General features: G+C 37.7%; 2 protein-coding genes and 1 long non-coding RNA gene across 5 annotated transcripts in view; 2 read left to right on the top strand and 1 right to left on the bottom strand.

The window, feature by feature from the left end:
- The window catches only part of PRKAA2 (protein kinase AMP-activated catalytic subunit alpha 2), a 79228-nt gene extending 78027 nt beyond the window's left edge, over positions 1–1201 (top strand). For 2 of the 3 annotated variants that reach the window (XM_047083686.1, XM_047083687.1), the window contains one exon: positions 159–1201. In XM_047083686.1, the coding sequence (XP_046939642.1) occupies positions 159–397 (239 nt within the window). In that variant the 3' untranslated portion in view covers positions 398–1201. The remainder of the gene's footprint in view (positions 1–158) is intronic. The other variant, XR_006962757.1, reaches the window with a different exon arrangement.
- A 1912-nt stretch (positions 1202–3113) lies between these two features.
- Positions 3114–13538, top strand: LOC124515195 (uncharacterized). Its single transcript, XR_006962762.1, has 2 exons — positions 3114–6899; positions 7668–13538. It is a non-coding gene; the product is annotated as an uncharacterized LOC124515195 (long non-coding RNA).
- FYB2 (FYN binding protein 2) overlaps positions 11839–14218 on the bottom strand; it is a 129623-nt gene continuing 127243 nt past the window's right edge. The window contains exons 18-20 of the mRNA XM_047083833.1: positions 12244–12400; positions 12105–12138; positions 11839–11860 (exon numbers count right to left, since the gene is read on the bottom strand). Coding sequence (XP_046939789.1) covers positions 11839–11860; positions 12105–12138; positions 12244–12400 — 213 coding nt within the window. The remainder of the gene's footprint in view (positions 11861–12104; positions 12139–12243; positions 12401–14218) is intronic.

Genomic DNA, 14218 nt, shown 5'->3' with positions numbered 1-14218 from the left:
GTATTGCCACCCCTGCTCCCCGAACTCTGAAACATGACATCCATTAAGTTGCGCTTGTTCAGATGTGTTTACTCAATGTTCTGAATGTAGCATCTTCAGGGGAAGGTCTCAGACAAGTACACCTTTCATGTAATTTGCTCTTCTTTGGTTCATTTCAGATGAGGTGGTGGAGCAGAGGTCTGGTTCGTCAACACCTCAGCGTTCCTGTTCCGCTGCTGGCTTACACAGACCCAGATCAAGTTTTGATTCTGTAACAGCAGAGAGTCATTCACTCTCTGGCTCTCTTACTGGCTCCTTGACAGGAAGCACACTGTCTTCTGTTTCACCTCGCCTAGGCAGTCACACCATGGATTTTTTTGAAATGTGTGCTAGTCTGATCACTACTTTGGCCCGTTGATGATGTTTCTCTAGTTTGTCTTTGTTATTGCACTGTGAAAATCAGATATATTCTTAAAATCATTATTTTACTTATGGGTATCACATCCTCTGGAATACTGATCGAGAGTCATGAATATTTCCAGGGGACACTCAATGCCATTGACATTACTGAAAACAAAAAACGTCTGACATTTTATTTACCTGTAGACATCTGTAATTCTGTTTTGCCTATGATGAATTCATAGGCAGTATCTTTAGTAGGTGAATGTCGGTGAAGATTGTTAATTTAAAATTGTGAGTTCACTACAGATGATTAATGCACCTTCACCGGTGAACCGTCTCATCAAAGGATAGTTTGGCAACACCTCTTTGCTCTACTATTTAATGTAGGTAAATCCAGTTTACTTCCTAAAAAGTGAAGCAGGTTTTAAGTTGTGTTGATGCATCCCGTTCTCTTGCACAAGAAGATTAAAAAAAATAATACGGCCATTAGTAAGTTAGTATTTAAATGTTGAAATCTTAAAGGCTTGTCCCCCAAATTTCAGAAGCCAAGTTCTTCTAGTAGCTTTAGTGTTTGCAGATACTGCCTATTGTTTAACAGAAGGGCTGTGGTCCTGAAACAGGTAACTGGTTTTTCCAGGTTCCTTAAAAACAGCTATAATCAGCTACTGGCTGGGAGATTTCCTTGAATAATTATCTTAAGAGCCTTCAGTGTTCTACTCAGTATTGGAACATCCAGAGTGGCAGCAACTTTTGTGTTTTTCATAAATGTTATATCATTTTTAGAAAAACCTTAACATCATTTTAAAACATGCCTTCAAAAGTACCTTTCTCAAATTATTTTTGGCTCTATTTATTTTTGTATTTCACTAAGCATGATAAAGTAAACAGTTAAATGAAACAAAGCAAAATATCAACAGTCCCTTAAAAGAGAACTCTTATCTTTGATTTAATGTATGTGGTGGAGAGTTTTGTGTCTGTCCTGTTGTATCCCACAATGCTCATTCTTCATTTGAAGTTCAAATTTGTCATAGCAGCTGTTCCCCTCCCTAACCTTCCCACCACCATTGTCTTCGTTGTTTGATCCTTAGTGGCTGATTGACTTAGCTTTTTTCTGGTTCCCTTTCTTTGTTCTCTATCTTGGTTCTAGCCATCCAGTTTGAAAACACTGTTCTGGCCCTAAGGGCTTTTGTGTACTTCCAAAGCTTAATAGTCTCTGACCTTGACTGTTAAGGCTGTTTGGGTGGGGAAGCCTTAAACATTTAAAAAAAAAAAAAAACTCTCGAATAAATGTGTGTTGTTTACATATATACAAATATGTATTCACACACCAGTGCTTTTAAAGGAAAACCAAACAGTTTGTTTTGCCTTGTGCAGTTTTTATTTTTTAAAGTTTAAAAAGAAACCTATCTATATACAGCACAGTAGATAATAGCTCATTGCTTATATTGTTTTAGTGAAAGTATTTAATTTTTAAATTATGTGTAATTTATCTAATTTGTATTTATCTATTCATTTGTTTAATGTGTTGTAATTAACACTCTCATTCACCTGACTTACCCCAGAACAGATTAAGCTCTTGAAAACCAAGTTTCTCTTTGCCAAAAATGATGTTTTCTACCAAGAAGCAAATGAAAATGTTAGGATAAGTTCCTCTTGTGTTTATGGAAGATCAGCATGTCTGTCTTTAAGTAGTTTTGAGTCAGGAGTTTGTAGTGTGTCACATCATATTGGTTTATAGGACTTTTTTAAAATGGTGTTAAGAACTTTTAAATCTGACTTAATATTGAAAGGAATCTGTTCACCAGTTTAGGAAAGAGGGGTGGGTTTACATTAAACTGTTTTAAGTTTAAGCCTTTGAAAGACTGCCATCTAGTGGCATCAAAGGGTACTTTCTGTAGTTGTTTTTACAGGGAAAGCAGGCTGTGTATTTTGCTTAGGGCATAATTTTGGCCTCTCTAAATGTGTAAATACCTCTTTTGGGAAAAACAGGACCGCCTCATAATATTTGCTTGACTATGAATGGGTGACCTTAGAAATAAGGAGTTAATCTGAGGAGTCCTATCCCCAGGGACAAAATCCCTAATAATTTTGAAGGTGGAAAAGCAGCAGCAAGGACTACAGTGGCATTTTAGCTCTGTAAGTCAGATATTAAAAACTTACATCAAAATTATTTTATATGGATGTTTATCATGTTTATTGAGAATTAAAAATATTTACTATTTTCACACTCTGATGGTTACCTGTTGAATTTTAGGAGAACCAGGGTTGCAGTTTGGGTTGTTGTACGCTTAAATTTTAAAGTACAGCTACTCTGTGAATCTAGAAGGTGTAGTAAATTGCTTTGTATAGAGAAGATTGCAGGGGGCTCAGTCCAGCTTCTATAAAAGGGGCTAGAACATTGTCCTAGGAAGCTTTTGTTGCTAATTAGAAGAGGGAAAGAATCAGTTGCTAAATTCCCACATTTCAGTCTTGTAAGCTGGTTAACTGTAGCTGTGGTATGTGGTAGTTAGATCTGGGATAGGAGGAATTTCCAGTTAAGATTCTGGAGGAGAGGGACGCCTGGGTGGCTCAGTCAGTTAAGCATCTGACTTCAGCGCAGGTCATGATCTCACATTTCATGGGTTCAAGCCCTCATCAGGCTCTATGCTGACAGCTCAGAGCCTGGAGCCTGCTTTGGATTCTGTGTCTCCCTCTCTCTCTGCCCCTCCCCCAAGTGTGCGCGCGCGCGCGCGCGCGCGCGCGCGCGCTCTCAAAAATAAACAGTAAAAAAAAAAAGATTCTGGAGGAGAGCTTCTATTATTAGGTCATAAAGACTTAGTCACATCATGGAAATGGACTCCATAAGTTCTACAATAGCACTCCCAAACTGATTCCCTTGAGGTGGTCTGCTAAAAAACGAGTCCATTGAGCAAATTTGGAAAATGTTACATGTTCCTCTCCTGCTTGAGGATGACAAGAGATTACGAACATTAAAGACTCTGAAACGTCCTTCAGTGAAAAAAAAAAGAAAACCATTTAACTTTAACCCTGCTTTGCCCAAATTAACTATATTTTAAACTTAATATCCTTTGGGAAAAGGCAACTTGGGAAAATACTTTGTCCCAGGTTGCTATAATTAGAGTAGTTAAGAATAGAATTAAGATCTCTTTTCTCATCAGTTGTTGGAGCGAATATGGTTCAAAATCAGAAAAATTTCATTTTAACCTGTGGATAAAAGACTACACAGAATTGTGTGTGTGTGTGTGGGATGTGTTTCATAGCACCTTGATCTTCTTCAATCAGGTTGTGGTAACTGTTTGGGAGCAGAATTTATTCTGTGTTGTGTTGAGCTGATAACTAAAAAACCTTAAACAAGATTACTTGTAAAAGAAAAGGCCTAAGAGACTAGAGCTTATGGCTCTGTGGGCGGTGAGTTCAAGACATTGATTCTCATTTTCCAAATGTATAGTCAGTGAACATTTTGTAAATACTTTTATATAGGACATCATATTTGGATCTGATTGCTGTTATCTTTTAATGTAGGAACCAGATAACATCTTGGATTGAATAGGGAGGTAGGCAAACTATTTGAAGTTGGGTTTTTGTTTTGAACGACTTTTGAGACAGTTTTGTAACCTCAAGTGTTTGCGTTCCTTGATATTAGCCAAATATAAGAAGAATATAGGAGCCTAAATTAATCAGAAGTAATGGTATTTCTGTGTCAGGGAATTGGCTGTATGTAGTACAGACAATTCTCCATTTTCTGCAAATAGGGTTCCCGTAATAGTCACATAATTGTGGGCTTGCTTTTTCTTATTCTCTAGCCAGTTTGTACTCAGGGAACATAAACTGGTTTTTTATAGTAGATGAGACATAATTGAGAAAATAATCATAAAAAAAAGTTACAGGTTTTTTGACTGTTTGAATTTGTTGCTTCTAATGTGCAGTATGCTCAGTTAATATAAGCACTGTATCTTCCATTTATAAAGTAGAAAAGCTTAGAATGTGCCTACCATGGACACTGTATCTTTGTCTATTCACTGGTTAAGAATTTAAATCCTGGTAATGGCTGTGAAATCTCAATATCTAAATGCTGAACATCTTCACAGTTTTGTCCGTTTTCGTTTTTAAAGAACTCCACCTTTTCATTCTGGCATTTCTTTACCTGGTCATTCTGTCACTCTGTGACTTTTTAAATGGGGAATGTAATTTATTTTAATAATTCTCAGAGGCTCTATTAGAAACTCTGGATGAGGGATATGTGCAATGTTAGTAAGTCACACCTATGTTGACCTCAGTTTGTAACCTCTAAAGTGGGAGGAAAAGACTAAAAGGCCTCTGAGGTACCTTTGAGCTTTAAAGTTCTGTCTTGCCTTTTTTTTTATGTGATTTGTGTTAGTGTTCACTTTGTATATATTTAGGGGTTTTATAGTGTGAATGTTCTGTATTTGTTCCGTGAATCATTTTAAAGGTAAATACTTGAAAAAAAAAATTAACGTAACTGCCCTCTGGAATACAAATGGCAAAAATCATACAGAAAACCAAACATGCTAAAACATCACATGCACTTAGCATAAGCAAAATATGACTAATTTGAAGTGTTGGAAGTGTTCCAAACATTTTTATAGTGACTTTTAGATCCCCAGGCCGTATCTATTAACTTATTCAGTACATTACAGTAACCTTGCGAGGTAACCATTTTCCAGATGAGGAAGCAGGACCACAGAGCCCTTCAGAAAGCTTTAATGCCATACATGTATTCAGCGATGATCATGGCTCTGTGTATGCCACCTGCCTCCAGGGGAGACCCGGTGACTCCCTGAAACATCTGAGTAGCTGAGTAATAAAGATAAATCAGATTGCTTTCGAGTCTTAGAGTGACATAAAATAGTCTTAATTGAATATTTCTTAGTTTAATTATTTGAACTGGTTGATTGTACTAACTAAATTATCTGAAGTATTTATGATTAGCATATTGATATTTAAAAGTACTTCTGAGTTATTGAGGTGCTTACAAAATACTAGAAAAACTTTTAGGCATGAATCATTTTACTTAGATAATTCTAAGTAGCACAATCTTTTATAAAAAGGAAGACTGGCCCCAGCCCCTAACTTAACTCATCATAGTTTTTGACTGATATCTGAATTGGGCTTCCCTAAATTTCATATACAGATTGATAATTTTTCATTTTGTATGTGTATTTAGATGATTAACACTATTTTCATAGAGTATATTTCTATTCACAGACTACCTAATTATGGGCTTGATAGTCTCCCAGATCTTACAAAACTTTAAAATGTGATTTGTTTGATGAGCTTTCAAAAAGATATGTTCCTTAAACAAGTTGCTGGCATCCTTACTAGCTCTTCCACATATAATCGTGATACATTTGATGCCACTGAACAGAAATAGCACGAATAATAGCACTCACAGTCTAGACTGGCTTGCGTTTGAATTGAACTTTTTCAGCCACGACCTGTTAAGAATCGGGCCAGGTCTCAAAGTTAGCAAGCAGACTGTGGGCTTTTAGTATCGGTGGGAGCCAGTGTCCGTGTTTACCGCCAGCCTTGTACAGCAGTGCCAGCTTGTGGCCATGACTGTGATGTGACTTTCAGTAATTACCGTTTATATCTAAAGCAGTTTAGCTCTTAGGGAAGTAGCTTATGATGATTCGGACAAGCAAGGTAGGTAAATTTCAGTTACATTTAAAGTGCAATTAAGGAAACCCTACAGTAGTGTGCTTTTTCCAGGACAAAAACTTCAGTATTTGTAGAATATCCTAGCATGGAAATTTTTCTGAACGTAGATAGAATTTTGAGGAGGTTCATACATGTGACTTTTTGAAGGTTAACTACTGTGTGTTGATTTAAAATTTCAAGAAGGAATAGAAATGTTCTCTTCAAGGAGAACTGCATAGTTAATTTTTTGCTGCTAATGTAAGCATTTATTTTTCATGGCCAAAAAATGCCTTTTCAGTTAGTTTTGTTAAAAAGAAAGGCCATTCTTCAAGATCGATGACGTTTTCCGGGATGGAAAAAGAACGAGATCCATTGTTGTAAACAAATACACCTTAATTGTGCCTTCTCAAATTCGAGGAATAGTCATAACGAGTCAAAAATTTGAACTTTTTTCTAATTCCTCTCCTTTTTCCTTCCATCTGCCCTTCACAGATGGTTACTTTGCTTTTTTGCCTGTTTGTTTTCAGGCTCCTGTGGCCAGGCCTTCCCCTGTCAGAAGCTGTTCACTGGATGTATTTTTCTATTCCTTTTACATTGCTTCACTTTTTAAGTCACTTTGGCAAAACGTTGGCTGCTTTCTCATGTTTTTAAAATTAATAGCAATCTTTGTATTTCAGCCCTTTAACATGTTTGTGAAGGCAAGAAATAGTGCAGAGCAAAGAACAAAAATCTAATTTGGAATCTGATTCTCAGTTTGGTTGTGTTTTCTCATCTACAAAATGTGGACAATAACCTACCTCACAGATGTGTGAGAAACTGAAGGCCCTCACTTAAATACAGGGTTTATCATCCTATTTAAGGTAGGATCCCTTCCTTTTTTTTTTTTTTTTTTTTTTTTTTAAATAGGTATCTTTGATACTGATGGGATGAGTATCTTGATTTTAGCTAAGTCTTATGTGGTAAGAAAAAATGTTTAAGACCACAGTTACACCAACATACCAAATTATGGTATTTTAAGTGACTTAAAATTTCCTGAAAATATCAAATATTCAAGTGTCGAATTTGTCTTTTGTGGCAACATGTATTCAGAACTTCTTAAAATGTTGGCTGAATCTGCCTTAATGTACCAAAACACAGCTTTCTTTCAAGACTGTTCACAAATATGTATGGCTGTATAATGTTTTGTGTGTTTAATGTAAAATTGTTAGAGAACTGTGACCTCTAAGCATAGTAATCTAAAAAATATTTTAAGAAGAACTCCTGTGTACTTTGTCATATATGCTGAAATATCATACAGTGGGTTTTAAGTGCAACAAATAAAACTGAAAGTTGATAGCCATTAGGTTATGACCATGACAATCAAGAAAATACAAGATTGGCTATTATTCCAAAAAATTTTAAGAATATCCTGTGTTCATTCTTGCCTAGCCTATCTTTGAAAAAGACAAAAAAAAAAAAAAATCCCATTGACTGACACATTGACCTGTTGAAGCACTTGGTAACCTATTAAAAAATCTTTTTAAAACTGTTGAAATTGGGATCATTTTTTACGATTTCAGGAAGAAAAAGAAAAAAAGCCCTGACTTTGAGTGCTTTTGTGTTTTAATAACCAGAGATTCAAATTTCAGTTTTGTTTGTTAGGTATTTTTTGTGGGTGTCGAATGATCAGTGAGAAGGCTCTGTCTTCCAGTAACCACGCGGTGAAGCTGTCATCTTGAACTACATGGCACTTCATACTTCTAGGTTCTCCCTGATTCATATTTGCACTGTGCGTATTCACAGGTAACAAACACAAAAGAGAAAAGCAGCCCGATTGCTTATAAGCTTTTTTCACAAGATCAAATTAAAGTCTCTGGTTAATGTGAAAGCTATTTTTGTTTCTGCTCAGTCATTAAGCTAATATTCTACACATCAGTTAATACTTAGAAAGCTGTTGAAGGAAAAGATTGCCTGTGATTCCTTGAAGATTTCGTACTACTTTTTGTTGTACATTGTAGTTTCTAACTTTAGCCACTGTATTTTCTATTGATGCCATAACAAATTATTATAAACCAGTGACTTAACATCAGTTTAATATCTTACAGTTCTGTACGTCAGAAGTTTGGTGTTGCTTCTTCAGGTCACACAGGCTGTGACACAAGGTCACAAAAGCACTGGTAGGGTTGGGCTCTGGGGAATCGTCTGTTTCAAGGCTGCTTCACATTGTTGGCAGAATTTCGGTGCATGCTGCTATGGGATTGAAATCCCATTTCTTGTGTGGCTATTGGCTAGGGATCATTCGCAGCTTCTAGAGGCCCCCATCATTCCCTAGCCTGTGGCTCCCTTTAGCTTCAAGGCCCGCCACGGCGGGGTGGGGGGTGGTGGTTCATGCTTGAATCTCTCCTGCCTTCCTCTTCTTATTTTTAAGGGCCCCTGTGATGAAAAGTCAACTGGCTAGGGACCTTAATTTTACAGGAGTAACACCAGTGCATACAAATCACAGAGGAAAAAAATCTGCTTACCCCAACCATAGGATAGGAAGGGAAAGGACCTCAGTGTAAAAACAACAGAATTTTACACTAAAGGCTTTGTAGGGTAGAAAACGAACAATGTAGATGTGAGCCTATGTACTTAAAATGGTCGCCACTCATACTTCTCTAAATGCAACTATCTGAAAAATACTGTATGGTAATCTGCTTGAAAAACATGTAAGATTTCAATTTGCCTTCTACAAGAGATTTGCTTTTATTAGTTAAAATGTTTTTCTTTTGTTTCTTCAATTGCATGGGTATGGATACTTATTGTAGGAAGTTTGAAGAAGGTGAAAAAAAATAATCCCTACTCTTTTGTCCCCAAAGCAGCACTTCTTAGGAATTTGTTATTATATATTCATTTCTTTCTCTTCCTATTCTTTCAAAAGTTTTGAAGATGTACAGGAGAGGGCCTGGTCAAGAGAAAGCTCTGTCCTCTTGGAAGGGCAAGCGTTTCAGAGGTTCTCAAAAGGAGGAAGGGAAGGTCTTGTTGGGGCAGGCATACAGGTTGCTGGAGGCCTGGCCCCTATGTGAAGTTGAGTGTGCCAATGTTAGCCTCCTTTAAGATCAAGTACCTTTGGATGCTGTTGTCTTTATCTGTTTATATAAAATTAAAAAGCCCATCTTTCTATTGAAGTTTTATGCTAGGTTAGGGTTTGTAGGAGACAGATGGCATCTGCTTTGATAGCACTGAAGTATTAGTTACAGTGTTGACCTTAATAAACCTCATAGATAAATAATGAGATACTTGGTTTGAATGCTGTGATTTAAAGAATGGGAGAAATGTGGCTGAAATTAGTGAAATAGATACATAACATTAATTATGGATAGAAGCAGTTATTCTTCCTAAAAACATATTCCATATCAGTAAATAGTAATTAGGTAGTAGTTTATTTTTTAAAAACAGAAAATACTCAATTTACCTAGAACATCCCAGCCATTCTTTCAAGTCTTAAGATTTGAATGTCAAAACCATATTTTTGTTTCTAACATCTGCCACCTACAGAAAACACCAGGTATCAAAATAATATGTACACAGTATTGCACATTAAGGATTTTAGGACACATTTATATTACTGTATTAATATGACAGCCTGATAACACTGTGAAGTAGACAGGTTGAGTGTTATCAGCCTTTTTAAAATTTATTTCTGAGAGCGTGTGAGCCAGGGAGGGGCAGAGAGGGAGACAGAGTAGCCCTGTTTTACTGAGGAAAGTGAGGCTCAGAGCTGAGCTACTGAATCAGAACAAGTGACTGTGTGATGAGGTGGCAAGATGGGTACATGATTTCTGACTCTTCTGCACAGGATTGTTGGAGGAGAGGTCTCTGCTCAGCCTCTCTCTCACTCACTCACCTCCTTGTCCACAGGCCCTACGTAGCCTCATCTTCTACAGTGCCCACGGCAATAGGTCTTTTCCCTGGAGCGTGTGAGAGGGCTGTGCTGGCCTCTCATGGAGTAGCTGTAATTCAGGGGGGTCCGAGCAGCAATGTATTCCCAGTCTATGGATTGAGCCCTTCATTTCTGCTGTGTTATTCCTTATCTCTGTGTTAAGGGTCTCACTGATACCTTCCAGTCCTCTCTCAAGTCCCGTGAGTATGCTTATGATCATTGCTTCATCAGGCATGTGACTTGTATCTATTTTGGTTAGGTTTCCAGCTGTGGCTCATCTTGGTTCTTTCATTTGGGAAAAATTCTTGCGATGTCTCCTGGTCTTCAGCCTAATAGCTTTGTGAAGAAGGGGGCCTCTCGTGCCCTTCCAGGAGGGTCACTGCTGTGTACTGTGTGTGCCCAGGCTGCTTTATCCTTCAGGCCAGTAGTCTGCAGAGGCTCTTTGCCTGTTGCGGGCAGTGTCCCAGGCCAGAATGTGGTGCGTTTTAACTAAGTCTTCTGCCACTGGAACCGAGGCCACACAAAACTCCCAGGTTGGAATGGGCTGGAGACATGGTGTCGCCAGGGGTTTGGGCCCGTCTCCTGGGGGAGGGAGCCGGCCGCACGGCCTGAAGCAAGCTGACTGGGAAAGTAGTTCTTCTAGAACATGGGGAGGTGGGGCTCGGTGTCGACAGCAAGTGAGGTAGTGAGTGTGGCACTGTGCTAATTCCTGCAGGTGGCCCTACCCACCTTCTTTGACGTGGCCTTTTCTCCACCTTTAGTTGGGGAGTTTGTTCTGCCAGTCTTCAGATTGATTTCTGGGGTATTTAGGATGATTTGATAGTTACCCAGTTGCATTCACGGGAGGAGGTAAGCCTAGAGTATTCCTACCCTGCTGCCACATTCCCCTTTCCTCTAATGGATACTTTTTATGCTTGGCCTTTATTGGTGAGTGCCATTTGGAACATGAGAAAGAAGATAAAAGAACCTAGAAGCTTAGGTCATGAGACAAATTCCATTACACCCTTGAAGACTAGATTCAGCCTGTCTAAACAATCGAGCAGAATTGTTCAGTTGTTCAGGGCTGAAGAAGCTGCTTAAAACAGCTGTATGCCTATGTACAATTTATCTCATGGACAGGCAGTGCACATCATGTAAAAACAAAGTGGAACTGTAAATAACATTAATTCTATTTGAATAGGTATTTAGGCATAGAATTATTTTTCTTACTTGGATGACAGGATGTTTTAAACTGACAGCATATATATATATATATATATATATAAAATTGTGTTAATTTAGGCTCTTCCTTTAGGAATAAATTGCTTTTTAGCATTCTGTTCCCAAAGGAAGCCAATATTGAATAGCATTTGTCTGATTTTGGTTTTCTGATAAAGCAGAAGGACACTTACTTTTACCTTGATTTTTTTTTTTTCTAAAGCCTGAGCCATAATTACATTCAAGATTATACCTTAAATCTGAGTATTTAAAAGACCTTGGTTACATTATTTATTTTTCAGAATTAAATTACATGCAATTTAAATGCACAACATCTTCTAGAAATTATAAACACTCGTATACTAATATTAGAAGCAAACTAACCATCTGCACAACTGCCTAGGTGCCATAAGGCATGATTTCTAACTTTGGCTATGGCTCATTAAATAAGTGCTCAAATGCTAACGCACACAGTTTCACATTCTCTTGAGCCAGCAGTGAAATAGATACTGAAATAGACATTGAAAGATAACCATTTAGGAGTAAAACCAACATCTAAATATGGAGGATTTGTTTTTCTCTTCTCCAGTTCCACAGATCCCACCATCCCAATTGACCTGTGAACTGAAACAGGTGAGGCAGAACTAAGGTCTCAGATTAGTCCTTCCTAGTGGAGCCCCTGCCCCTGGAGCTTCATCTTCCTAAGGCGACCAACCTTGATGCCTGAGAAAACAGAAAGGTAGAGGCCCGTGGAGTAGTGAGTGGTAGATTTCTTACCCAGTTTGCAAGAGACTATTATTGCATTTCTTGTTATCAGACTTCTATACAGAACATAAAAATACCAAAGTAATCCTTACAACTTTTCCGGAATTTAAATAAATTGGGTAGTCTTTCCTTGAGACTGACACACACAACAGTGTCTTATATTTAGGATTCATGATTTGTAGTATAAAATCAAACCACTTACTTGAAATCTAGATGTTCAAGTAGTACATATCCATCTATAGAAACAAAAATCACTATTACTCGTCTCAAAGGTATAGAATGCTTTCAGATTTTTCTTAAACAGTGACTGAAATTTTATGGGTGATAAGCCAGTAACTTACATTTGCCTTTAGAATTGCGACAAATCACTAGATTTTCTTCAGTGGTGTCAATGACTTGCAGTTCTTCTCCAGGGGTTATTGGCAAATCAAACATTCCATTTCTTGAATTCCTGGAACATGCCACTGCTGTGTTGATGACAGTAATCTCTTTATCATACTGAAACAAGAAATTACTAGTCAGACTATGTGTGCATAGTTTTTATTCTAACAAAATTGATGGAGGACATAAAATAATAGTAAAATGCCACAATCTTACATTTAATTTGGTATAATCATATTTTCAAAGTATTTTCATCCCTGTTATCTAATTGTACTAGAATAAATTTTGGTGGATGAGAGGTCTCTAACATGGGTGTAAAGAAATAGGTATATACGTTAACCATTCCAGTAATAAAGTTACCCCCAAACTCAGGAATGGAGAAGTTTAAAAAATAAGAGGGAAAGAGGGAAAATCTGTGTAGCGCTTTAGAGTTTATAATGTTCTTACATACCTAGCTTTGCTAGGTGGCACTCTTTCTACCTTTCCTCTCTGGGCTTATGTATAAAGTAGTAGGAATGGGGGCTAATTCCCACTCTCCTTCTGTCGTCAAAAGACAGGCGTTTGTGAAACAAACTGAGGAGGAATTCAATGTCTGACCTTAAGGTGTGTGATAAACTAGCCAGCCTATGCATTTATAGGTGCATCACCTTGTAATGTATTGAAATCTGGTGACTCAGGCCTCTGCTTCACCAAATTAGAGTGGCCGGACACCTCCCTCTGCTCAGGACAGTCTGTTTATACCTAATATCTCTACACATACTTCCCTCCCACTCTCAGAAATGTAAATTTGGATGATAAATGATGGGATCTGATTCACAAGATAGATTCTGCTTTTGTCCAACAAAGTAATAGTTTCCTCCCTGGTTTCTAGGCCATTGTTCACTATGAATACAGTGATTTCTTAACATGAAAATCTGATCAGGTCACTTTCCTTTCTGTCAAGTGCTAAAGATTCTTCATTACTTGCACACATATCCACATTTCTCAGCTTGATATTCAGGGTCCTTTGCAGACTGTCATTTCTCATGCTTCCATTTCTGCCCTGTTAATGAAGCCACATCAAGCTATAGGATGATCCTGAATATACCATGTACCTTTTATATTTCCAGGCCGTTGCTCATGGGGTTTTCATACCTGCAGTATCTTTTTCTCTTAACATGAAGACTTTCACGACTGCCATGTGTAATTTTGTTTAATTGCACCACTTTGTATGTACTCCTGTTACAGCATTTAATAAACATATTGTCTTATAAAATGGAAGACAGTTTTATTCATCCTTTGTACCCTCAGTCTATAGTACCAATGAGGCACTAATCTTACATGATTTTAGCTGAATACAAATTACTGAAATGGCATAGTTTTTCTAATGATATAAGAAAACCCACCACAGGTAATAAGGAATAGAATCATACACACGGGACAATGGGAATTTCTGTCCCATATGAGACAGTCACAAATATAGTTAGAAAAGTACTAGACGGAATGTAGGGTCTTTCCAAAAATTGTTACTTGCTAGAAACAATCGTTTTTCACCTAAACTACTAACATCACAGTTGCAGTAAATAATTTCATAGCAGTTTCTAGATATAATAACTCTAATCAGCTTTGGTACACAGCAGGAGTTACTGGGGCACCTGGGTGGCTCAGTCAGTTGAGCATCCCAACTCTTGATTTTGCTTCACCTCATGGGATTGAGCCCTGGGTCAGGCTCCACACTGAGGGTGAAGTCTGCTCAAGACTCTCTCTTCCCCACTCTGCCCCTCTTTCCCACTTGCGCACACTCTATTAAAAAAGCAGGAGTTATGAATGATTACGAGGGACTCATGTATATTCCCTTTTTTATCCAGTCCAAAAACATTTTTGGACATTTATAAAGGTAATTTTATTCTGTTCCACACATGGATATAAAGATAACTCTGTCCTCTAAGAGCTCAT

The sequence above is a fragment of the Lynx rufus genome, unplaced genomic scaffold (assembly GCF_022079265.1).
Source record: "Lynx rufus isolate CCGP_SWC_20201006 ecotype Redwood Valley unplaced genomic scaffold, mLynRuf1.p SCAF_2, whole genome shotgun sequence".
In the NCBI taxonomy this organism is placed as follows: Eukaryota; Metazoa; Chordata; class Mammalia; order Carnivora; family Felidae; genus Lynx; species Lynx rufus.
The sequence above is the reverse complement of the archived record's forward strand: the minus strand, read 5'-3'. Positions and strand labels throughout refer to the sequence as shown.